Source organism: Puma concolor, chromosome A2 (genome assembly GCF_028749965.1).
Source record: "Puma concolor isolate L17-30 chromosome A2, mPumCon1.1.hap2, whole genome shotgun sequence".
Classification (NCBI taxonomy): Eukaryota; Metazoa; Chordata; class Mammalia; order Carnivora; family Felidae; genus Puma; species Puma concolor.
In genome coordinates, this window is record NC_141668.1 from 15,986,087 (window position 1) to 16,013,483 (window position 27,397).

General features: G+C 40.4%; 1 protein-coding gene across 1 annotated transcript in view; it reads left to right on the forward strand.

Moving 5' to 3' along the window:
- Positions 1–27,397, forward strand: part of KIAA1549 (KIAA1549 ortholog) — a 152,152-nt gene that overhangs the window by 114,811 nt on the left and 9,944 nt on the right. Inside the window, exons 17-18 of the mRNA XM_086689024.1 lie at positions 9,053–9,099; positions 16,318–16,475. Of these exons, the coding sequence (XP_086545150.1) occupies positions 9,053–9,099; positions 16,318–16,475 (205 nt within the window). The remainder of the gene's footprint in view (positions 1–9,052; positions 9,100–16,317; positions 16,476–27,397) is intronic.

Consider the following 27,397-nt stretch of genomic DNA (forward strand, 5'->3'; position numbering starts at 1 on the left):
TATCTTTTTTTTATGTTTATTTATTTTTGAGAGAGAGAGAAAGAGAGACAGCATGAGTAGGAGAGGGGCAGAGAGAGAGGGAGACACAGAATCCGAAGCAGGCTCCAGGCTCTGAGCTGTCAGCACAACCCATGAACTGTGAGATCATAACCTGAGCTGAAGTCTGGACACTTAGCTGACTGAGCCACCCAGGTGCCCCTGTCCCAATTTATATCTTGAGAGAGTTTCTGGTTGCAGTGCAGGGAGGGAGACCTCAGGCAGAGCACAGTAGTCTCTCTGAGTTGAGAAAGACAGAGTTGGAGGCAGGGGAGGAAACGTAGCTACATTTCACAATAGAGAGTACAAGAAAGCAGAGAAGAATTCTAGAGATCTGCAAAGAGTCTTCGTCTGAGTACTCATCAGTTTAAGGGTATGATGAAACTATCTAAGACTAGGGAAAGAACTGCCTAAAAAATTAAAGGGAATAGTCCTCAGAGCTCACACAGATGTAGAAATAAGTTCCTATTATATGATGAATTGTGTGCCCCCAAATCCATATGTTGAAGCCTAAAACCTCATGTGGCTGTATTGGAGCTGGGGTCTTTAAGAAGGTGATTAGCTTTAAATGAGGTCATAAGTGGGGGGTGCCTGGGTGGCTCAGTCACTTAAGTGTCCAACTTCGGCTCAGGTCGTGATCTCACGGTACGTGAGTTCGAGCCCCGCGTCAGGCTCTGTGCTGATAGCTTGGAGTCTGGAACCTGCTTCGGATTCCCCTCTCTGCCTCTCCCCTGCTCCTGCTCTCTTTCTCTCTCTCAAAAATAAACATAAAAAATATATAAATGACGTCAGAAGTTGGAACCCTGATCTGATAGAATTGGTGCTCTCATGAGAAGAGGAAGAAACACCAGAGTGCTCTGTCATGTGGGAACACAGCAAGAAGGTGAGCTGTCTGTGAGGCAGAAAGAGAGCTCTCAACATAAACCCTGCTGGAACCTTGATCTTGGACTTTGTAGCCTACAGACCTATGAGAAAATAAATTTCTTTTGTTTAAGCCACCCAATCTGTGGTATTTTCTTCCAACAGCCCAAGCTGTTCCTTTCTTTCTAGAGTGGAAAGCTGCATAATTCATGGAGCGCCAGTTAGATTACTCAGAAGGAGCATTGGTTTGCCTCCGTAGTGGGGCAAAATGAACCCCAGATTAAAGTTTCCCTAGTTCTACCTAACAAAGCATAAACACAATACCTGAACCTGAACAGAGCCCCAGAATATTTATAGGGAAACAAAAGTATATAATATCCAACAAGGTAAAATTAATAATGTCTGAAATCCAAAACTAACCAGTTAAGCAAATAGGCAAGAAAATGACATAGAACTAGTAGACAAGGATTTTAAAAGAATAATTATAATGAAGTTCCATGTGTTTAAGAAGCTGGAGGACAGATTGAATGTATTAGAGGCATTGAGGACATGAAAGGATGCACATCAATTTAGAGATGAAAACTATAACGTCTGAGATAAAACATATACTTATGGGATTCGTGGCAGATCAGATATTAAAGAAGAAAAGATTAATGATTTTGAATACGTAGTAATAAAAAATAAGCCAACATGCAACAGAGTAAGTAGACTGAAAAAATGAATAGAGCATTGATGACCTGAGGACAACTTCAAGTGGACTAATATACATGTAATTGGAGGTCTCAGAAGAAAAGAAGGAGAGTTAGAAAAAGTAATTAAATAATGGCCAAAAGTTTTTCAAATTTGATGGGAACTATGAATCTGCAGATCTACAAAAATTGATGACCCCCTGTGCACAAGAAACACGAAGAAAACTGTGCCAAAAAATAAAATGAAATTGCTTAAATTAAGTGATAAAGATTTAAAAATCATCCAGAGAAAGAGGACACATTGTATGCAGTGGAACAAAGGTAAGGATGACAACAATATTCTCATTGTCCAGAAGACAGTGAAACAAATCTTTAAAGAACTAAAGGAAAAAACTGTCAACCTAGCACTCTCTATCCACTGAAAATATCTTTCAAAAACCTTTCACACATATAAAAGCTGAAAGAATGTATCACTGGCAGGCTTGCATTACAAGAAATGTCATTGAAAATTCTTTTTTTTTTTTTTTAATATTTATTATTGAGAGACAGAGCATGAGCATGGGAGGGGCAGAGAGAGAGAGGAGGCACAGAATCTGAAGCAGGCTCCAGGCTCTGAGCTGTCAGCACAGAGCCCGATGCAGGGCTCGAACTCAAAAACCGTGAGATCGTGACCCGAGCTGAAGTCGACGCCTAACCGACGGAGCCACCGAGGTGCCCCTGTCATAGAAACTTCTTTAGGCAGAAGTAATATGATACCAGATAAAGATCTGGATCTACATAGATGAATGAAAACCACTAGAAGTGTAAATATGTGGGTAATTTAAAAAAATTCTGTATTATTTAAATCTTTTGAAAAGATAATTGGCTGTTGAAAGAACAAGGATAACAGTGTTTTGTAGGGTTTATAACATATATAGAAGTAAAATGTGTGAAAACGCAAAAAGCACAAAGGCTAAAAGAGGAGAAATTGAAGTGCACTGGTTTGATGTTCTTATACCATACACGAAGTGGAATGATAGTATGTGAAGGTAGACTGATAAGTGAAATATATAGAACGTAAACTCTATAGCAACCACTAAAAACAAAATAAAATAATAGCTAATAACCAACAAAAGAGTAAAAATGGAATGATAAAAAGTACTCAGTCCAAAAGAAAGCAGGAAAAGAGGAAAAAGGGGAACAAAGAACAGATGGGAAAAACAGAAAACTGATACCAAGATGGTAGATTTAAATCTAGCCCTATCTATAATCACATTAAATGTGAATGGTCTAAATATTCCTGTTACGTGACAGAGATTGTCAGATAGGCTAAAACATAAGAACCAATTATCTGTTGCCTACAAGATACGTACATCAAATATAAAGCCATAAATAGGTTAAAAGTATGGAGAAAGAAAAACAAATGTATGGAGAAAGATATACCATGTTAACACCAATCCCAAGAAACTGGAGTGGCTATATTAATATTTGCCAAAATCATATCATAGTGAAGAATATTACACAGGATCATTTCAAAATAATACATTGGTCAGTTCATCAAGAAAACCTAAAATCCTAAATGTTTATGTGCCTAGTAATAGAGCATCAAAATACATGAAGCAAAAACTGGGAGAACTGCATGCAGAAATAAAGGAAGCCGCAGTTATAGGCAGAGACTTCAACACTTCTCTTTCAATAATTGATAGAATGAGTATACAGAAAATCATTAAGGTAGAGAAGACTTGAACAATTCTCAAATTAATACTTACTATCAGCTTGAACTAATTGACGTTTATAAAATGCTCTACCCAAGAAGAACAAAAAGAGTATACATTTTCAAGAGTACATGGGTGATGGAGACTTAAAAGTGCACTTATCATTACGAGTACCGAGTAATTTATAGACTTTTCAAATCACTTTATTGCAGACCTGAAATTAATACAACACTGTATGTTAACTACACTGGAATTGAAATTTAAGAAGAGTACATGGACCATTTACTAAAATTATAGACTGTATCCTGGGCCCTAAGTCTAATCTCAATAAATTGAACGAGATTCATATTATCAAATGATCCCATAAGAAATGGGAATGTTTTTGAACACAGATGTCACCAAAAAAGAAATACAGAAAATAAGCAGACAAATACAAAGAATCAGCAGATGGAGAGATGTTCAGTTTCATTAGTCATTAGTGAAATGCAGTAAATCATAATGAGACGCCCCTGTACACGTGTTAGAATATGAACAAGTGGAGCTCTTATAAACTATTGTTAGGAATGTAAACCGAGAAAAACCACTTTGAAAAACAGTTTGGCAGTCTCTTAAAAAATTAAACCTATACCTAACTTATGACCCAGGCATTGTATTCTGAAATATTTACTGAAGAGAAATGAAAGCATATGTCCAGGCAAAGACTTGTACGTTGTGACAACTTTATTTGTCATAGACTCAAACTGGAATCAACTCAAATGCACATCAACAAGTGAAGAGATAAACAAATTGTACCGTATTTATGTAGTGGAATACTACTCGTTAGTAAAAAGGATTGAGTTATTTATATGTATGACAAAATGGTAGGGAAAGAAGCCACCCTCTTGACAACAAGAAAGTGCATATTGTATAATTCCGTTTATATATAATTCTAGAAAATACAAACTGTCGTGATAGCAGATCAGTGGTTGCCTAAGGAGGGGGTGGGTTTAGGAAAGGGTGTGGGACAGAGGGATTACAGAGGGTCACCAGGAAACTTGGGTGGTGATGGATATGTTCATTATCTTGTTGGGCATGGTTTGCAGGTACAAACAGATGGCAGAATTGATCAATTCATATACGTAAATATGTGCAGTTCATTGTATATCAATTATAATGAAATAAACCTGTTTATATTTTTGCCCCCAAATGTTCTTAACAATGAAATCAGTTTTGGGTGACTAACAGCTAGAAGTAAGAATGGTGAGACATGAGGCAGAAGAGAGAAAGAAAGAAGCTGATGGGATAGAGCCTAGACCTTATCCTGAGGGTAGTGGTGGGTACTGAAGAGTTTTGAGCAGGCTAAAGACATGATTTGGTGTGCCTGTTTGACAGATTGCTCTCATTTTAGACTGGAGAATGGTTTGTTAGAGGGCAAGACCAGAAGCAGGGAAACATTTTTTTTTTTTAACATTTATTTATTTCTGAGAGACAGAAACAGAGCCTGAGCGAGGGAGGGACAGCGAGGGAGACAGAATTCAAAGCAGGCTCCAGGCTGTCAGCACAGGGCTCGACACAGGACTCGAACCCACGAACTAGGAGATCATGACCTGAGCTGAAGTTGGATGCTTAACCAACTGAGCCACCCAAATGCCCCAGCAGGGAGACATTAAGGGCAAGATGCCGAAGGGCGCGGACAGGGAGTTGGGGTCAGTTAAACATGCTGCATTGTTATAGATTGTTCCTCTCAAGTCCTCTGGCTTACCTTGATTGGAGCCACCATCGTCTCTTACCATCATTGCAAGAGCTTCCTAATAGTCCCTCTGCTCCTGGTCTTGAATGGAGGATGTCAGGGTGGTGGCTGATATGTAAAATGCCATATACTGGTGTTGAGCAGGCTGGGGAGCTGGGAGGCTGACATAGGAGATGCCTCCTATGGAGGACAGGAGGACCTGGCTGGAGAGGGAAATCTGTGGGAGCTGCTTGACTTAGTCTGGAGTTTTCCAAAGGAAGAGTTCTCATCTCACTTTCTGACATGACCTTGTTCACTGCTGCCATCTATCTGTTACTTCTCTCTCCTCCTAATGCTTTTTGAATTGTTCTGCGAAGAAATCCCTGGCCGTCTTAATTTCCTCTTTCCTGATAACAGATGGATGTACCCTACGTGCCAGGAAGCGTAAATAATTCTGGGCACTCAGCCAGTTTTTCTGAATCGTTCCCCCTCCCCCCCCTCCCCAAATAACCAGTGGCCGTTTTATCTTCAGATTCAGTTCTTTCATTCACTTCAGGGAAACTTTCTTTTGTATCTGAAAAATAATTTTCTTACTCTAATTATTGAAGTCAAAGATACCAATTATCTTCGTGTTGGCTCATCTTTGTTTCTTGTACCTATCCTTTTATCTCTAATTGCCTTAGCTACTTTGTCCTGGTTTCTCTGCCTTCATTATAATTATCATGGGCCTTTTCTGTGTGGCATCGATTTGATTTTAAGCCATATCTGTTATTTCCCCTGCTAGTTGATTTCTTAGAGTCATAATGGCTTTGTTTTGGTCCTCAAATCATTTCCACACATAATTTGGTACCAAATTACTTCAGTTCTTTGGTTCCTCATTTCCATTCATTCTGTTGTTGTATCATCTCATCTTTGAACTTAAAAAAAAGAATTGAGGGATGCCTGGGTGGCTCAGTCAGTTAAGCACTGGATTCTTTATTTCAGCTCAGGTCATGATCTCACAGTTGTGAGACTGAGCCCCACTTCGGGCTCTGTCCTGGGTGTGGAACATGTTTGAGATGCTCTCTCCCTCTCTCTCTCTCTCTTTCCCCACTTGCACTCTGGTTCTCTCTCTCTCTCAAAAAGAAAAAAGAAAAGCTATTCTTACTATATCAGTCATTATTCAGCCATAGTCCTTTTTTTCTCCTGGCCACTACTTTACTCCATTTATAGCATGAATCTGTTCCTTTCTTTGCTTGTTTGGTTTCTGCTGATGAATTTTAGCAATAACTTTTTTACTGATTTGGGTTATTACTTTTATTATTTGTTCGTTGTTGATAGGTGTTGGAGATGAACAATTCTGTGATAGTGCCTTAATCTACTATCTTAATCAAGATCTCACCTCCGTAGCAAGATTTTCGTAAACACTGTTACTGAGTGGTTTTCTCATCATGGACCTTTGATGTTACCCTTATGTATTTTGATGATGATAGCAGTTTGATATAGTAGAAAACCAGAATCACAGGTGTGTCTGTGCATATCTAATATAATTTTATCAAGTTTATAAATTGGTCATAAATTACTGTTTGTTCCCAGGAGGAACCTGATTACCCCTTATTTCCTTCTGACTGCAGTAAAAACTATAAGAATGTAGATTTCAAAGTGTCTTCAGTGACCACAGGGATGGGCCTTTGTTTACCATCTGATGACATTTTTACTCTTTCTGTGTTGCTGGTGTAAGGGTATTAGTTACGCATTGGTGCGGAGGCCACTTGATAGGTGTATTTCTGCTTTCCTGAGTAAAGTTCACCTCCCTGGAACAGTCTTCTAAGGACTGAGTGTGGATGCCTGAACCAGGACATTTTACGACTCATCCCAGATTCCACCAACCATTTAATGTGCCTTCTTGCTCTATTGGCCTGTTTCATAAATAGAAAGAAGGGATGCATTAAAATGGGAGTTTTATTTGATGTCGCTTGTTGAAACCATACAATTCTATTTCATCCCCCAAAGATTTATACAGGTGTGACCCACTTAAACATCTGTCATTATGTCTGTGATTTAAAAAAAAAAGTTAATGTTTGTTTATTTTTGAGAGAGAGAGAGACAGAGCACGAGCACGGGAGGGGCAGAGAGAGAGGGAGACACAGAATCGGAAGCAGGCTCCAGGCTCTGAGCTGTCAGCACAGAGCCCGATGCGGGTCTTGAACCCACAAACTGTGAGATCGTGACCTGAGCTGAAGTTGGGCTCTTAACCAACTGAGCCACTCAGGGGCCCCTGTGATTTTTTTTGTAAACCTTTCATCGGGGCATGCAGACTCTGGACAAAGCACTTTCTTTTTCTGATTATAATAGAGTTGAAATGCCTGGCACCACGATAGCAAAACATGTGAAGAGTGGACAGCTATTTTTTTACTGTTTGTCTTTTAGTTTATTACTTACCGGACCTCCTGAAATGCTGATACATAAACTTCCATCTTTTTTTGTTTTGTTTTATTTTGCATATGAATGTGTTTAAAAAACTCAAACTCTGCTGAGAAGCAGAAGGGCTGCTGGGAATAATCTTTATCTGGTCTCAGATTTCCCTTTAATTATTTGGAGAAGGAATTGAAACTCCTTTTCCTTCTATTCTGGCTATTTTACATCAGTTGGGGAACTCTGCAAGGTTCTAATCCCCCTCCCTCTGCCAAGGGGATGGGAACAGAAAGGTTCAAAAGGTGAGGTAATTTGAGCATAGTTTCGGATGTAATAATCCCATCAAACTCTATGAAGTGTAGGGTTCATTCTATTCTTCTTGGCATCAGGAAATAGGCCCAGGGAAGTCGAGTAGCTTTGTCAGTCTGTTTGACTCCAAAGCCTCTCCTTTTCTTCACAAAGTAGAGATTAATTCAAGGGGGGAAATCTGGTTGGCAACCATGGGCAGTGTAGTGTAGTGGTTAAAAGCATGGTCTTTTATTATTAAGCCTGGACTTACTAGGAGGAAATTACTTAAATTCCTTGTGAGTTGATTTCATCTATAAAATAGAGGTAGTGAGCCCTTTGTTACTGTACTGTTACTGGGGTCTGAGTTAGTGCTCATAGCACTTACCACAAAATAATAATTCATGAAATGGCAGATTTGAAAAAAAAAAAAGATCTAAAATGGGGACAGGTCCAGAAGCAAGGCTGACTTAGGAACTTGGAACACTAGAACCTGGACAACCAGTTGGTTCAAACTTACTGAACTTGGATGGACTCTGTCCAGACTTATTGTTCTGCTGAAATATCTGGTTCCAAAATAACAATTCACAGTTGTTGAAAGAACCGTTGGAAGAGGAGTACAACGTATGATAGGGACAGGGTGTGTTGATTTCATGAGGAATGCAACAGATACACGTTTATTTGAATCTGATGCCATATTGACATTGATTTAGCCAAAGAATACTTGAGATTAGCTCAAGTAGGAAGAGTTGATTGGAAGGCTCTGGGGCCCTGGATGGAACACAAGGACAGAGTATGGCTGGGCTCTTTGGAACAGGAAAACTATCAGAAACTGAAAGTGTTCACCTCGTCTTTAAGAGTCTCTCTAATTTCTGGTTCTCTTTGCATTTTTTCTTTTTTCACGTTGTTCCACAACATGGTGCAGCATTCACATACTTTACTTTTGTGAGTGTATTTGAATTGCTATTGGACACCCACTGGTTCTGGGAATGATCATGCCCACATTGATGGGGGCATTTGTACTAAGTGTGGCCATCAAGGCCGACCTTTTTAGAAGATACAGATTTGTAGAGAATGAGCCTGTAGGGAAGAGAAGCTGCAGAAAGGCTATCTGTTACTCATTCTTTTATAAAAGAAAGAAAGTTCTAGAAAATAGTTGTGTGTGTGTGTGTGTGTTTTTTTTTTTAAAGCGTGGTAGCCCAGTTCCCCAAGCTGAAACTTCTGGTATTATTTGATGGCAGAATGCCTCAATGCCGTGCCAACTTTTTATGAGAAAATAATTCTCCTGAAAGTTGATCCTGCAAACCTAAACTTGTAAGTTTGCTGTTGTCACTTTCTAATAAGTGTTGCACGTTAATCTTCATTTCCTTTTGCTTTTCTTCCAGAGATATGAAGACTATGGAATGACTCCCCCATCAGGCCCATTGCCAAGGTAAAGTTTTTGGGAGAAAATACATTAGGACTTCCTCACATCGACTGGTTTTTACAAATTTTGTAAACTTGTTTCTTTTAGCTAATATGAGCAGATGCAAACCTCTGGGTTGTGTGTTCTCTTGAGTTAACCTGAAGAGGAGAAAAAAGGTGGAATTTTAAGTTCTGCTTCCAGTAAAGACAGGCTAGATTGTTTGCTCAGGGCATCTGGAAAAGCCAGACAAGATTTTAAAATAAAACAAAATAAAACCCAGATAGCTAACAGGGCAATGGAATGGTATGGGGCCAAGATCCAGGGAGTCCAGAGAAAGGAGCCCTGCCTTTTGGGTGAACTTTCTCCCTGGGATGCCTGCTAATCCCGGAAGAGGTGACTGAGAACCTGAGCAAGACTTTGGGCAGACCCCTGGGCCTTGGAGTCTTGAAAATTTGACATAGTGAAAGTTGTGGGATAAAGCCAGGCTTTGCGGGGACTTTGATGCCTTAAATGAATCAAAATACATTTGAAAAGAAAAATGGCTGAATACCAGTGATCTAAGCATCCATCTCAATGTAAAAAAAAAAAAAAAAAAAAAAAAAAAAAAAAAAAGGTCTAATTAAACCTAAAGGAAGTAGAAGGAAGGAAATAATAAAAATAAGAATAGAAATTAATGAAATAGAAAACAAATACCATAATAGAGAAGATCGACAAGGCTAAAAGTTACTTCTTTGAAAACTAATGAAATTGATAAATCTCTGAAGAGCTTGATCAAGTAAGCTGTGTAACATTATCAATAAGAGGAATGGAAAAGGACATATTAATCCAGATCTTTCAAAAATTAAAAAGATTTTGATAGATTTTTAAAAGACAGATTTTTTAAAAGATTTTATAGGAATTAAGAAGATTTTCTGAACCTTTTTGTTAATAAATTTAAAATGGAAAAATTCCTGGAAAGAGAATATCTGAATTGACATATAACTATTAAAGAAATTGAAATCATTACTAAAATCCTGCCCACAAAGAAAACTTTGGCTTTAACGGTGAATTCTACTAAAGATACTGAAGGAAGAAAATGCGCCAGTGTTCTACAAATTCTTTTAAAGAACATAAAAACAGAGAATGCTCCCCACCTCATTCTTTTTATTTATTTCATTATTATTTTTAATGTTTATTTAATTTTGAGACAGAGAGACAGAGCGTGAGAGGTGGAGGAGCAGAGAGAGAAGGAGACACAATCCAAAGCAGGCTCCGGGCTCTGAGCTGTCAGCGCAGAGCCCGACGCAGGGCTCAGACTCACGGACTGCGAGATCATGACCTGAGCCAAAGTCAGATGCTTAACTGATTGAGCCACCCAGGTGCCCCCCCCCCCCCAACCTCCAACCTCATTCTTCCTCTATCAAGGAGGAGACAAGGACAAGGACGTTGTAAGAAAGAAAACATTACGGGCCAATTTTACTTGTGAACATAACATAGGTGCAGAAACTTAAATATTAGCAAAGATATCCAGTATTGTATATGGAAGGATGTCCTATCACAGCCAAATTAGATTTATTCCAACAATGCAAGGGTAATTTAACATTTAAAAAACAAAATCAACCAATCTAGGGGTGCCTGGGTGGCTCAGTCAGTTGAGCATCTGACTCTTGATCTCTGCTCAGGTCTTGATCTCAGGGGATCTCAGCGTTGTGAATTCAAGCCCCACATTGGGCTCCACACAAGGCATGGGACGTACTTAAAAAATAATAATAAAAAAATTAAATAAAAAATCAATGTAATTCACTGTTTTGAGAATAAAGGAGGGGAATCTTATTCCACTAAATATAGCATTTGATAAAATTCAACTTCCATTCATGGTAAAAATCTCAACGTTTTTTATTTATTTTTGGGACAGAGAGAGACAGAGCATGAACGGGGGAGGGGCAGAGAGAGAGGGAGACACAGAATCGGAAACAGGCTCCAGGCTCCGAGCCATCCACCCAGAGCCTGACGCGGGGCTCGAACTCACGGACCGCGAGATCGTGACCTGGCTGAAGTCGGACACCTAACCGACTGCGCCACCCAGGCGCCCCTCATGGTAAAAATCTTAGGAAACAAAGAATAGAATTGAACTTGTCTAATCTGGTTATAGTTATCTCAGCAAAGATTATATTACCTCTATTCAACTTTGTCCTGGGGTTCTTGATAGTGTAATAAAGCAAAGAAAGAAAGAGAGAGAGGGAAGAAGGGAAGGGAAGGAAGAGATTAAGGAATTCTAGGAATGAAATAATACTGTTATTATTCTCAAATGATATAATTTTTTTTAGTAGAAATACGTAAAATGTCAACACATAAATTGTTAGAATTAAGAGAATGTAGCAAGATAGATAAATTACAAAGTAGCTGGATATAAGATCAGTATACGAAAAAATCTCTTTTGGGGCGCCTGGGTGGCGCAGTCAGTTAAGCGTCCGACTTCAGCCAGGTCACGATCTCGCGGTCCGTGAGTTCGAGCCCCACGTCAGGCTCTGGGCTTATGGCTCAGAGCCTGGAGCCTGTTTCCGATTCTGTGTCTTCCTCTCTCTCTGCCCCTTCCCCGTTCATGCTCTGTCTCTCTCTGTCCCAAAAATAAATAAAAAAAAAAGTTGAAAAAAAAAAATCTCTTTTATTTCTGTTATGAGCATCAGACAAAATAAAAACTTTTACACATACTACATAAAATAGCATTCAGAAACATAAAATATCCCAGTATTCATCTCACCAAAAATAATCAAGCCCTCTAAAGAAAATGTTCATGGATTGGGTAACTCAGTATATTAAAAATATCAGTCTTCCCTAAGTGATCTACAGATTCATTGTGATCCCATTTAAAATCCTAGTCATTTATTGTTTTTTTAAAAAAAAAATATGTGGAAACTGACAAGCTGATTTTAAAACTTCTGTAGAAATGTGAAGGGCCAACAATATTCAAGACACTTTGAGGAAAAAGAACAGGGTATGAGGAGTAATCTGAAAGTTGTAAATTGCTGTAAGGTAATTCAGACAGTGTTGTATTGCTATAAAGCTAGACAAATAGACCAAAGGAACAGAATAGAGAATCCATAAGCAGACTCACACATGAGTGGACAAATGATTTATTACAAAACGGGAATTGCAGAAAACCAGAGTTAATTGCAGAAATCATAATCAACTGTTCTTTTTTATTTGGTTTATTTTGCGAGAGAGTGTACACACAGGTGCACGTGAGTTGGGGAGGGGCAGAGAGAGAGAGAGAGAGAGAGAATTCCAAGTAGTTTCTGTGCTGATAGCATGGAGACTGATGTAGGGCTCAAACTCAGAAGCTGTGGGATCATGACCTGAACCAAAAGCAAGAGTCAGATGCTTAACCATCTGAGCCACCCAGGCACCTGTCGACTATTCTTTCAATCACCAGAAGTCACACAGAAGTAGGAATGTTATCTGGTTTCCTCATTTTTTTCTGTCTTTTGTTTGTCTTCATTTTCAGAGGGGCTTGTTTTATTTTTCCCCAGCCCAGGCACTGCTTTGTGGTCCACAAGCAACAGAGATAAAGGGAGCATGTGAAGATTAGGTGACCCAGGGCAGAAGTTAACGATGGGGGCCATGTGATCTGGTTTGCCCAGTTCAGTTCAGTTTACACCTCTTTTTCTGGCATAGATACTAGTAACTTCCACTCTGAAAAGTGTTCTGGTTTGGATGACCAATTTTACAGTTACATTAAAGGGTTCTGGGGGATTTGGATCACACGGAAGTATCCGAACACACAATTTAGGATAAAAACGACGTCAACGTAGGCGGGAGGAGGATAATTGGGCAAAGTAGAAATAAGGAAAGGGCAAGAGCTAGTTCTTCGGTGGATGGTCAAGAGGGTCAGGAGATGAGGAGATTATGTGAACTCCCAACATCCAGATGTTGAAGGAAAAGTGTGCCTTTTAGATCTGTAAGGTCAGAGATACCAGACCCCTCTCTCTCAGGTCAATCTAAAACAGTCGGTTTTCTAAAGAGAGCAATACATAAATAGCTTTGGGTTTCAATTTATGAGATATGCTCTGGAAATAACGCTACAGAATACAGGCGAAGTCAGTCTGTGTTCTCATCAAACTAGTTTGATCTGTTAATTCCTGGTTGACTGTCATTTGCAAAGCACCGTAATTAAGCTATCATGCTTTTTCATTCTTGAATTTCTTTAGAAGAGTGGTTCTCAAGGTGGGATTCTCAGACCTGTGATGGTCCTTGAGACCCTTTTGGGGGGGGGGGGCTGCCTGTGAAGTCCAAACCGTGGTTCATAATAATACTAAAACATTATTTGATCTTTTTAATTGTTGATGATTACACTGAGGCACAAAAGCAGCGGTGGATGAAACTGCATGACCCTTATCATGAATCAGTGGCACCACACGGCCCAAGTGGTCATTGTATTCTTTACCACTGTGCAATCACAACGTTTTCAGAACGCCGGTGTTTTGGTTATGCAGTATGTTCTTGATGAAGTAGTAAAAATTCTTCTTTTTTTTTTTTTAAACCTAAACCCTTGAGTCTTTAATAGTCTGTAGGACAAAGGAGGAAAGACTCCTAAAGCGCTTTGCAGAGAACGGAATTGTGAAGGAGAAGCACTTATTCCGTTGTGGGAATTAAGAACTCATCTGAACTGCTGCCATGTTTTTTGTTTGAGGAGACCATCAGATGACATTGTTATTCAGACTCGGGTTGTTTGGCAGCCACTGTCTTGAAAATAAAGGAAGAGAGCCTGTCACGTCAAGAAAAATAGCGGGCAGGATTTGTTGCCAGTGATAAAATTGAGCCTTCAAGTGAAAATTTGAATTTTGGAAACTTGTCTGCCACTAGGTGCTTGACAGCTTCCTAGTGCTTAAAGGATTTTTTTCTGATGAGCTCAGTGGTGATGCTAATGAATGTGATTTTTGGTACTCTGAAATGAAATGTGTCAATATCTGGAAAGTCTACATAAACCATGGCACTGATATTTTCCAAATGACTCATGTCAAAATCTCAGGGTGCCTGGGTGGCTCAGTCGGTCAAACATCGGACATCGGCTCAGGTCATGATCTCATGGTTCGTGGGTTCGAGCTCTGTGTTGGGCCCTGTGCTGACAGCTCAGAGCCTGGAGCCTGCTTCAGATGGTGTCTCCCTCTCTCTGCCCTTCCCCTGCTCATGCTCTGCCTCTGTCTCTCTCTCTGAAAAAATAAACAAACATTGAAAAAACTAAAAAAAGAAAACAAAGAAAGTCGTGCATGGGTCCATTCAAAGTGCAAACTAGTAGTGGGTTTGAATATACCTGAGTATGAAAAGTTAATTGATACTCTTCAGATTGTATATTGCCACTAACCCTTGAGGAAACTTTGCTGAGTTCCGGTATGTCAAAGAAGAATATTTGTCTGAAATATCATTTGAATATTATCTGAAAAGCCTATTAAGATCTTCCTTATCCAAAAAAATGAAAATAAAAAAATAAAATCTTCCTATCCAACTATGTATTTATGTGAAGTCAGATCATCTTCTTTATTTTATTTATTTATTTATTTATTTTTTTAAATTTTTTTTCAACGTTTTTATTTATTTTTTTGGGACAGAGAGAGACAGAGCATGAACGGGGGAGGGGCAGAGAGAGAGGCAGACACAGAATCGGAAACAGGCTCCAGGCTCTGAGCCATCAGCCCAGAGCCTGACGCGGGGCTCGAACTCACGGACCGCGAGATCGTGACCTGGCTGAAGTTGGACGCTTAACCGACTGCGCCACCCAGGCGCCCCAGATCATCTTCTTTAAATAACTTACAGGGACTGTGTTGCTCAGTCAGTTAAGCATCCGACTCCTGATTTTGGCTTAGGTCACAATCTCAGTATTCGTGAGATTGAGCCCTGCATCGGGCTCTGCATTGACCACGTAGAGCCTGCTTGGGATTCTCTTTCTCCCTCTCTCTCCACCCCTCCCCTGCTCATGTGCACACACTCTTTCTCTCTCAAAATAAATACATTTAAAAAAATAACTCACAGCAACTGATTGAATACAAGGTATATGAGAATCCAGATATCTTCTATTAAGGAAATTTGAAAAAAAGTAAAACTACTTTTTTGGGGGGAATGGGTTAGAAGATATCGTTGACTACTTGAGAAAATGTTAACATGTGAGATGCTTAATATTGTTATTTAAAATTTTTTAAAAAATGTTTTATTTATTTTTGAGACAGAGACAGAGCATAAGCAGGGGAGGGGCAGAGAGAGAGGGAGACACAGAATCCAAAACAGGCTTCAGGCTCCGAGCTGTCAGCACAGAGCCCGACGCGGGGCTCGAACTCACCACGAGATAATGACTTGAGCTGAAGTCGGACATTCAACTGAATGAGCCACCCAGGCACCTCAATATTGTTATTTTTTTTTAAAAATTTTTTTAAACATTTATTTATTTTTGAGACAGAGAGAGACAGAGCATGAACAGGGGAGGGGCAGAGAGAGAGGGAGACACAGAAGCTGAAATAGGCTCCAGGCTCTGAGCTGTCAGCACAGAACCCAACGCGGGGCTCGAACCCACGGACCGTGAGATCATGACCTGAGCCGAAGTCGGACGCTTAACCAACCAAGCCACCCAGGCACCCCGTTATTTTTAAATGAATTTTGAAAATAGTTATTTTAAAAAGTTTTAGTTTTAATTCTGAATGCAGTAAATATCTATCCACATAAACACAAATTCTCAGGAGTCCCTTAATAGTTTTTGAGTGGAAAGGGGTCCCAAGACTAAAAAGTTTGAGAATCCCCGCTTTAGAGCACTGGTTTTCAGCCTTAATGAATAGCAGGATCATCATTGGAGCTTTAAAAACTGCTCTGTCTGGGTTTCACCTCTAGAGATTCTGTTTTCATTAGTCTGGGGTGCAGCACGGCCATCAGGGTTTTTGAAAGCTCTCCAGGGGATGCTCATGTGCAGCCGAGATTGGGAACCAGCACTTTAGTCCAAGGCTGGAGACGTACAAGCCCTGGAACTTGACCTGCACCTGCTTTTGGTCTGTAAATGGGGCATTTCTTCTTCAGTCATCTGGCATCAGCTCTATTCCAGGCACCGTACTTAGTACTGAAGATATGTCAGGGAGCACACAGGAAACATTTCTGTGTTGTGGGAGAGGAGATGATACTACACCAATAGATGGGTCTTCTTTTTCTGTAGCACGGAAGGTGGAGTTAATAAAATGCCAGAGTCAGGGTCCAGTGCGGTTCTGATGCTTGGGCTTGCTTTGCCTTCAGACCAGGTTTTGGCCCCGGTTTGCTGCCGTCTTCGGAGCTGGTGCCTTCTGAGTCCCAGCAGACACAGGCATCGGCTGACGCCCCGTTCGCTGCCCGAGGGATCTACCCTGAGGAGATGCCATCGGTGGCCCGGCCACGGCCTGTCGGGGGCACCACAGGTACATGTGGCTGTTTAGCTTGCGTTTCTGAACTAGAGAACCTCTACTTTCTGGCTATTCCGGCAGAGTACCTTTCAGACTTCCCAGGGTACCGCCGTCCCCGTGTCCGTCACCTCCTCCACTAGTCTGTGCTCCCTGGGATCCCGGTAGAGGTGCAGGCAGGGGAGGGGGGAAGAGAGAGTGGCGGAGAGCCCAAGACTGATGTCCTCCGATTTGTTCCTGTGTCAGTGTCAGAACATCCTTTCACGTGGCGTGCACAGCACATCTCTGCCAGGGAAAGTGTTTCTTAATTCTTACGGTAAACTGAAAGATCTGTTTCTGAGCACTTGGTATGGCTTTAAAACAAGTGTCGTTTTCTAAAAAGGCACTTTTCCAGCCTGTGATAAACAACTCCAAATGTTGCTGGACAGTAACCTAGGGAGATTTTTGTTTCATTTGGTTCTCGTGACGAGGGACACTGCTCATAGGTGACAGTCAAGTCCAACATGGCTGAGCTGAGTCTCACATGGCATGTGGCTGGTTGGCCCTGGCAGTTTACCCAGAATTAAAAATTGCTGTTTCATGTCACAGAACTCCATCTCATGAATAGTTGATACTACAAATACCATATTTGTGAATGTTGTTCATTGTTCCTCAAGCGTCTGTGGAGTTTAAGATTTTTTTTTTGTACAGCTCAGCATGCTTTGAAAAGTCTTCGAAGTTCGTTATACCCATCTGACTGTTTTACTCAAAGTCACTTTTATTTTCATTTCTTCACCTTCCTGTTTGACGGTTTAATAAGAAATTGAAGCTTTAAAAAGAGGAGCTATTACATGTTTGCTTATCTTTTACAGTTTTCTAACTTTCTGGACAATATATACCTTTATAATGTCAACAAGGAACTAGTTTAAGCCTTTTCGAAACTTGTAATAATTGGTGGATAGTGATCCTTTATAGTTTCCTAGGCATTTATTATAGGTTGCATTGTCTATCAGTCAACAACAAAAATATCTCTGGATATCCCACAGGATTTCCCATATTTTACAGGTGCTGTACTTGCAGTGAGTTTTCTTTCTCCTGTTAATTACTGCTTATTTGAACATTGGTGCATATTACATCTCCCAAACAAAATTCAGACAGCTTCATCTTTAATCTAGAAGAATAGAGAAATGGTACATATGAAATATTTGAAGAGGAAGTTATTTTCTAATAATTTCTAATAAGAGATTAAGTTGTATAAAAATTTGTAATAGAAAATATTAAGATATACTGGAAGAGTTACCTTTTGACTATTTAAAATAATTGAATATGTATATGTCTAAAAATTACTAGAAGCAAAGGAAAATAGAATCCAGGGAAGTATTCAGCAGGTATGCCCATGAGGTATTTTTATGAGAGGATGATTCAAAGAAATTGATAAGTGGGCAGACTTCAGAGCCTAAATGGACAAAGGACAGGAAGGATGAATTCACAGAAGGAATATGTGTGTGGGGTGTATATCACAGGAAAGTAAACATGAAAGATGCCCAGTTTTGAACATGACTGAAGAAATGCACTTTATAACCATGGGGAGACACCATTTCAGTCGTGAAACTGTTTTCATAATAACGTAGCAGGACAACATTAACATCCACTTTCTTCTTCTGTACAGTGGGGGTAGTGTGGCTGTTGTGTGGATTACAGAAGATAACAGGTGCAAAGTGCTCAAAATAGTGCCTGACGTGTTGTAAACTTTCAGTGAATATCAGCTGCAATTATTATTAGTATATTTCCATTGGTGGTATAAATCATTAAACATTGGGAAAGCAGCTGGGAAGTATGACTTACTAAGCTTTGCATTTGCTAATTCTACTTTTGAGAATCTAGGATCCTCCTCCCCAAAGAAATCCAAATATTGGGGAAAAACGAGTGCAAAGGTGTTTATCAGCACATTATTCATAATAGAGAATTGTGAGCCCTCTAAATGCCTAGTAATGAGGGGATCAGTGCATAAATTGTGCAGCTGTTTATTATTAATTAATTAATTTCATTTTAGTTTTTTTATTAAATCCCAGTATACTTAGCATGCAGTGTTATATTAGTTTCAGGCATACAATATAGTGATTCAACATTTCTATACGTTACTCAAGTCTTCATCAAGAAAAGTATACTCTTTTAAAAAAATTTTTTTTTTATTTATATATGAAATTTATTGTCAAATTGGTTTCTATACAACACCCAGTGCTCATCCCAAAAGGTGCCCTCCTCAATACCCATCACCCACCCTCTCCTCCCTCCCACCCCCCATCAACCCTTAGTTTGTTCTCAGTTCTCAACAGTCTCTTATGCTTTGGCTCTCTCCCACTCTAACCTCTTTTTTTTTTTTTTCTTCCCCTCCCCCATGGGTTCCTGTTAAGTTTCTCAGGATCCACATAAGAGTGAAACCATATGGTATCTGTCTTTCTCTGTATGGCTTATTTCACTTAGCATCACACTCTCCAGTTCCATCCACGTTGCTACAAAAGGCCATATTTCATTTTTTCTCATTGCCACGTAGTATTCCATTGTGTATATAAACCACAATTTCTTTATCCATTCATCAGTTGATGGACATTTAGGCTCTTTCCATAATTTGGCTATTGTTGAGAGTGCTGCTATGAACATTGGGGTACAAGTGCCCCTATGCATCAGTACTCCTGTGTCCCTTGGATAAATTCCTAGCAGTGCTATTGCTGGGTCATAGGGTAGGTCTATTTTTAATTTTCTGAGGAACCTCCACACTGCTTTCCAGAGCGGCTGCACCAGTTTGCATTCCCACCAACAGTGCAAGAGGGTTCCCGTTTCTCCACATCCTCTCCAGCATCTATAGTCTCCTGATTTGTTCATTTTGGCCACTCTGACTGGCGTGAGGTGATACCTGAGTGTGGTTTTGATTTGTATTTCCCTGATAAGGAGCGACGTTGAACATCTTTTCATGTGCCTGTTGGCCATCCGGATGTCTTCTTTAGAGAAGTGTCTATTCATGTTTTCTGCCCATTTCTTCACTGGGTTATTTGCTTTTCGGGTGTGGAGTTTGGTGAGCTCTTTATAGATTTTGGATACTAGCCCTTTGTCCGATATGTCATTTGCAACTATCTTTTCCCATTCCGTTGGTTGCCTTTTAGTTTTGTTGGTTGTTTCCTTTGCTGTGCAGAAGCTTTTTATCTTCATAAGGTCCCAGGAATTCACTTTTGCTTTTAATTCCCTTGCCTTTGGGGATGTGTCGAGTAAGAGATTGCTACGGCTGAGGTCAGAGAGGTCTTTTCCTGCTTTCTCCTCTAAGGTTTTGATGGTTTCCTGTCTCACATTCAGGTCCTTTATCCATTTTGAGTTTATTTTTGTGAATGGTGTGAGAAAGTGGTCTAGTTTCAACCTTCTGCATGTTGCTGTCCAGTTCTCCCAGCACCATTTGTTAAAGAGACTGTCTTTTTTCCATTGGATGTTCTTTCCTGCTTTGTCAAAGATTAGTTGGCCATACGTTTGTGGGTCTAGTTCTGGGATTTCTATTCTATTCCATTGGTCTATGTGTCTGTTTTTGTGCCAATACCATGCTGTCTTGATGATGACAGCTTTGTAGTAGAGGCTAAAGTCTGGGATTGTGATGCCTCCTGCTTTGGTCTTCTTCTTCAAAATTACTTTGGCTATTCGGGGCCTTTTGTGGTTCCATATGAATTTTAGGATTGCTTGTTCTAGTTTCGAGAAGAATGCTGGTGCAATTTTGATTGGGATTGCATTGAATGTGTAGATAGCTTTGGGTAGTATTGACATTTTGACAATATTTATTCTTCCAATCCATGAGCAGGGAATGTCTTTCCAGTTCTTTAAATCTTCTTCAATTACCTTCATAAGCTTTCTATAGTTTTCAGCATACAGATCCTTTACATCTTTGGTTAGATTTATTCCTAGGTATTTTATGCTTCTTGGTGCAATTGTGAATGGGATCAGTTTCTTTGTCTTTCTGTTGCTTCATTGTTAGTGTATAAGAATGCAACTGATTTCTGTACATTGATTTTGTATCCTGCAACTTTGCTGAATTCATGTATCAGTTCTAGCAGACTTTTGGTGGAGTCTGTCGGATTTTCCATGTATAATATCATGTCATCTGCAAAAAGCGAAAGCTTGACTTCATCTTTGCCGATTTTGATGCCTTTGATTTCCTTTTGTTGTCTGATTGCTGATGCTAGAACTTCCAGCACTATGTTAAACAACAGCGGTGAGAGTGGGCATCCCTGTCGTGTTCCTGATCTCAGGGAAAAAGCTCTCAGTTTTTCCCCGTTGAGGATGATGTTAGCTGTGGGCTTTTCATAAATGGCTTTTATGATCTTTAAGTATGTTCCTTCTATCCCGACTTTCTCAAGGGTTTTTATTAAGAAAGGGTGCTGGATTTTGTCAAAGGCCTTTTCTGCATCAATTGACAGGATCATATGGTTTTTCTCTTTTTTTTTGTTAATGTGATGTATCACGTTGATTGATTTGTGAATGTTGAACCAGCCCTGCATCCCAGGAATGAATCCCACTTGCTCATGGTGAATAATTCTTTTTATATGCCGTTGAATTCGATTTGCTAGTATCTTATTGAGAATTTTTGCATCCATATTCATCAGGGATATTGGCCTGTAGTTCTCTTTTTTTACTGGGTCTCTGTCTGGTTTAGGAATCAAAGTAATACTGGCTTCATAGAATGAGTCTGGAAGTTTTCCTTCCCTTTCTATTTCTTGGAATAGCTTGAGAAGGATAGGTATTATCTCTGCTTTAAACGTCTGGTAGAACTCCCCTGGGAAGCCATCTGGTCCTGGACTCTTATTTGTTGGGAGATTTTTGATAACCGATTCAATTTCTTCGCTGGTGATGGGTCTGTTCAAGCTTTCTATTTCCTCCTGATTGAGTTTTGGAAGAGTGTGGGTGTTCAGGAATTTGTCCATTTCTTCCAGGTTGTCCAATTTGTTGGCATATAATTTTTCATAGTATTCCCTGATAATTGTTTGTATCTCTGAGGGATTGGTTGTAATAATTCCATTTTCATTCATGATTTTATCTATTTGGGCCATCTCCCTTTTCTTTTTGAGAAGCCTGGCTAGAGGTTTGTCAGTTTTGTTTATTTTTTCAAAAAACCAACTCTTGGTTTCGTTGATCTGCTCTACAGTTTTTTTTAGATTCTATATTGTTTATTTCTGCTCTGATCTTTATTATTTCTCTTCTTCTGCTGGGTTTAGGCTGCCTTTGCTGTTCTGCTTCTAGTTCCTTTAGGTGTGCTGTTAGATTTTGTATCTGGGATTTTTCTTGTTTCTTGAGATAGGCCTGGATTGCAATGTATTTTCCTCTCAGACTGCCTTCGCTGCGTCCCAAAGAGTTTGGATTGTTGTATTTTCATTTTCGTTTGTTTCCATATATTTTTTAATTTCTTCTCTAATTGCCTGGTTGACCCACTCATTCGTTAGTAGGGTGTTCTTTAACCTCCATGCCTTTGGAGGTTTTCCAGACTTTTTTCTGTGGTTGATTTCAAGCTTCATAGCATTGTGGTCTGAAAGTATGCATGGTATGATTTCAATTCTTGTAAACTTATGAAGGGCTGTTTTGTGACCCAGTATATGATCTATCTTGGAGAATGTTCCATGTGCACTCGAGAAGAAAGTATATTCTGTTGCTTTGGGATGCAGAGTTCTAAATAGATCTGTCAAGTCCATCTGATCCAATGTCTCATTCAGGGCCCTTGTTTCTTTATTGACCGTGTGTCTAGATGATCTATCCATTGTTGTAAGTGGGGTGTTAAAGTCCCCTGCAATGACCACATTCTTATCAATAAGGTTGCTTATGTTTATGAGTAATTGTTTTATATATTTGGGCGCTCCGGTATTCGGCACATAGACATTTATAATTGTTAGCTCTTCCTGATGGATAGACCCTGTCACTATTATATAATGTCCTTCTTCATCTCTTGTTACAGCCTTTAATTTAAAGTCTAGTTTGTCTGATATAAGTATGGCTACTCCAGCTTTCTTTTGGCTTCCAGTAGCATGATAAATAGTTCTCCATCCCCTCACTCTCAATCTGAAGGTGTCCTCAGGTCTAAAATGAGTCTCTTGTAGACAGCAAATAGATGGGTCTCGTTTTTTTATCCATTCTGATACCCTATGTCTTTTGGTTGGCGCATTTAATCCATTTACATTCAGTGTTATTATAGAAAGATAAGGGTTTAGAGTCGTTGTGATGTCTGTATGTTTTATGCTTGTAGTGATGTCTCTGGTACTTTGTCTCACAGGGTCCCCCTTAGGATCTCTTGTAGGGCTGGTTTAGTGGTGACAAATTCCTTCAGTTTTTGTTTGTTTGGGAAGACCTTTATCTCTCCTTCTATTCTAAATGACAGACTTGCTGGATAAAGGATTCTCGGCTGCATATTTTTTCAGTCTAGCACACTGAAAATCTCGTGCCAATTCTTTCTGGCCTGCCAAGTTTCAAAAGAGAGATCAGTCACGAGTCTTATAGGTCTCCCTTTATATGTGAGGGCACGTTTACCCCTTGCTGCTTTCAGAATTTTCTCTTTATCCTTGTATTTTGCCAGTTTCACTATGATATGTCATGCAGAAGATCGATTCAAGTTACATCTGAAGGGAGTTCTCTGTGCCTCTTGGATTTCAATGCCTTTTTCCTTCCCCAGTTCAGGGAAGTTCTCAGCTATTATTTCTTCAAGGACCCCTTCAGCACCTTTCCCTCTCTCTTCCTCCTCTGGGATACCAATTATGCGTATATTATTTCTTTTTAGTGTATCACTTAGTTCTCTAATTTTCCCCTCATACTCCTGGATTTTTTTATCTCTCTTTTTCTCAGCTTCCTCTTTTTCCATAACTTTATCTTCTAGTTCACCTATTCTCTCCTCTGCCTCTTCAATCCGAGCCGTGGTGGTTTCCATTTTGTTATGCATTTCGTTTAAAGCGTTTTTCAGCTCCTCGTGACTGTTCCTTAGTCCCTTAATCTCTGTAGCAAGAGATTCTCTGCTGTCAGCTATACTGTTTTCAAGCCCAGCGATTAATTTTATGACTATTATTCTAAATTCACTTTCTGTTATATTATTTAAATCCTTTTTGATCAGCTCATTAGCTGTTGTTATTTCCTGGAGATTCTTCTGAGGGGAATTCTTCCGCTTGGTCATTTTGGATAGTCCCTGGCGTGGTGAGGACCTGCAGGGCACTTCCCCTGTGCTGTGGTGTATAACTGGAGTTGGTGGGCGGAGCCGCAGTCAGACCTGATGTCTGCCCCCAGCCCACCGCTGTGTCCACAGTCAGACTGGTGCGTGCCTTCTCTTCCCCTCTCCTAGGGGCGGGATTCACTGTGGGGTGGGGTGGCCTGTCTGGGCTACTTGCACACTGCCAGGCTTGTGATGCTGGGGATCTGGCGTCTTAGCTGGGGTGGGTAGGCAAGGTGCACGGGGGCAGGAGGGGCAGGCTTAGCTTGCTTCTCCTTAGGTGATCCACTTCAGGAGGGGCCCTGTGGCAGCAGGAGGGAGTCAGATCCACTGCCGGAGGTTTGGCTCCGCAGAAGCGCAGAGTTGGGTGTTTGCGCGGGGCGAGCAAGTTCCCTGGCAGGAACTAGTTCTCTTTGGGATTTTGGCTGGGGGATGGGCGGGGGAGATGGCGCTGGCGAGCGCCTTTGTTCCCCACCAAACTGAGCTCTGTCGTCCGGGGGCTCAGCAGCTCTCCTTCCCTTTGTCCTCCAGCCTTCCCGCTTTCTGAGCAGAGCTGTTAACTTATGACCTCCCAGCCGCTAAGTCGCGCTTGCTGTCGGAACACAGTCCGTCAGGCCCCTCCGCTTTTTGCAAGCCAGACTCGGGGGCTCTGCTTGGCCGGTGAGCCGCCCCTCCGCCGCGGCTCCCTCCCGCCAGTCCGTGGAGCGCGCACCGCCTCGCCGCCCTTCCTACCCTCTTCCGTGGGCCTGTCGTCTGCGCTTGGCTCCGGCAACTCCGTTCTGCTAATCCTCTGGTGGTTTTCTGGGTTATTTAGGCTGGTGTAGGTGGAATCTAAGTGATCAGCAGGACGCGTGGTGAGCCCAGCGTCCTCCTACGCCGCCATCTTCCCTCTCCTCCTAGTTGTCTTGAATCTTAAAAATTTTTTTTAAATGTTTATTTATTTTTGACAGAGAGAGAGAGAGACAGAGCACGAGTGGGGGAGGGGCAGAGAGAGAGGAAGACAGAATCCGAAGCAGGCTCCAGGCTGTGAACTGTCAGCACAGAGCCCGACGCGGGGCTCAAACTCACAGCCCGCGAGACTGTGACCTGAGTCGAAGTCGGATGCTCAACTGACTGAGCCACCCAGGCGCCCCAGATACTCTTTTTTATTAAGTTTATTTTGAAAGCATGTGCACATGCATGTGCTCATAAGTGGGGGAGGGGCAGACAGAGAGGGAGAGAGAGAGAATCCCAAGCAGGCTCTGCGCTGTCAGTGCAGAGCCCCCCATGTGGGTCTCGAACTCACAAACCGTGAGATTATGACCTGTGCCGAGATCAAGAGTTGGACTGTTAACTGACTGAGCCACCCAGGCGCCCCAAGTTAAGTGTCCTCTTAATCCGCCTCACCCTTCCCCCCAACCCCCTCCCTTCTGGTAACCATCTGTTCTCTATAGTTAAGAGTCCGTGTTTTTGGTTTCTCTTTTTTTTTCTTTGTACATTTGTTTTGCTTCTTAAATTCCACATGAGTTAAGTGATACGGTATTTGTCTTTATCTGACTGACTTGTTTCACTTAGCAGTGTACCCTCTAGCTCCATCCATGTTGTTGCAGGTGACAAGATTTCATTCTTTTTATGGCTGAGTAATATTCCATTGTATATATACACCACCTCTTTATCCATTCGTCTATTGATGGACACTTGGGTTGTTTTCACAATTTGGCTATTGTAAGTAATGCTGCTATAAACATAGGGGTGCATATATGTTTCAAAATAGTGTTTTCATGTTGTTTGGGTAAATACTCAGTAGTGTATTTCTATTTTTAGATCACACGGTAATTCTTTTTTTAATTTTTTGAGGAATCTCCGTACCGTCTTCCACAGTGGCTGCACTAGTTTACGTTCCCACCAGCAGTGCACAAGTGTTTCTTTTTCTCCACATCCTCACCAACACTTGTTTTTTGTGTTTTTGATTTTAGCCATTCTGACAGATATGAGGTGCTATTTCCTTGTGGCTTTGATTTGCATTTCCCTGATGATGAGATGTCTGTTGGCAATCTGGATGTCTTCTTCGGAGAAATGTCTGTTCATGTCTTTTGCCCATTTTTGACCTGCATTATTTGTTTGTTTGTTTTGGTGTGGAGTTGTGTCAGTTCTTTATATATTTTGGATACTAACCCTTTATTGGTTAGGTCATTTGCAAATATCTTTCTCCATTCTGTAGGTTGCCTTTTTGTTTTGCTGATTGTTTCCTTTGCTGTGCAAAAACTTTTTATTTTTATTTTATTTTATTTTATTTTATTTTATTTTATTTTATTTTATTTTATTTTATTTTATTTCATTTCATTTCATTTTATTTCATTTCATTTTATTTTTTAAGTTTATTTATTTTGAGATAGGGAGAGATGGGGGTGGGGTGGGAAGGAGCAAAGAGAGAGAATTCCAAGCAGGCTCAGCACTGTCAGCGCAGAGCCTGACATAGGGCTCAAACTCATGAACTGTGAGATCATGACCTAGCCAAAATCAAGAGTGGGATGCTTAACTGACTGAGCCAGCCAGGTGCCCCCAAAAGCTTTTTATTTTGATGTAGTCCCAATAGTTTATTTTTGCTTTTTTGCCCTTGCCTCAGGAGACATAGCTGGAAAAATGTTGCTGTGGCCGATGTCAGGGACCTTACTGCCTGTGCTCTCATCTAGGATGTTAATGGTTTTAGGTCTCACATTTAGGTCTTTAATCCATTTTGAGTTTATTTTTGTGTAGAGAAAGTGGTCCAGTTTTATTCTTTCGCATGTAGCTGTCCAGTTTTCCCAACATCATTCGTTGAAGAGACTTTTTCCCATTGCATATCCTTGCTTCCTTTGTTAAAGATTAATTGACCATATAATTGTGGGTTTATTTCTGGGCTCTCTGTTCTGTACCATTGATCTGTGTCTGTTTTTGTGCCAGTACCATACTGTTTTTATTACCACAGCTTTTTAGTATATCTTAAAATCTGGGATTATGATAACTCCAGTTGTTTTTTTTTTCTTTGTCAAGATTGCTTTGGCTATTTGGGGTCTTGTGTGGTTCCATACCAATTTTAAGATTATTTGTTCTAGTTATGTTGAAAAATGTTTTTGATGTTTGTTTAGTTTTGAAAGAATGCAAGCAGGGGAGGGGCAGAGAGAGAGTGGGACAGAGGATGTCAAGCAGGCTCTGCGCTGAGAGCAAGGAGCCTGATGTGGGGCTCAAATCCATGACTTGTGAGATCATGACTTGAGCCGAAGTTGGACACTTAACCAACTGAGCTTCCCAGGCACCCCTATATTGCTGTTGATAGTATGGACATTTTAACAGTATTCTCCTAATCCAGGAGCATGAAATATCTTTCCATTTGTTTGTGTCATCAGTTTCTTCCATCAGTGTTTATGGTTTTCAGAATGTAAATCATTCACCACTGTAGTTAAGTTTATTCCTAGGTGTCTTATTCATTTCGGTGCAGTAGTAAATGGGATTTTTTTCAAACTTCTCTTTCTGTTACTTCATTATTAGTGTATGGAAGTGCACTAGATTTTTGTGTATTGATTTTGTATCCTGTGACCTTACTGAATTCATTTATCAGTTACAGTAGTTTTTTGGTGGAGCCTTTAGAGTTTTCTATGTTTAGTAGGTATCTGCAGATAGTCAAAGTTTTACTTCTTTCTAACTGATTTGGATGCCTTTTATTTCTTTTTGTTGTCTGATTGCTGTAGCTAGGAATTCCAGTAAAATGTTGAATAAAAGTGATGAG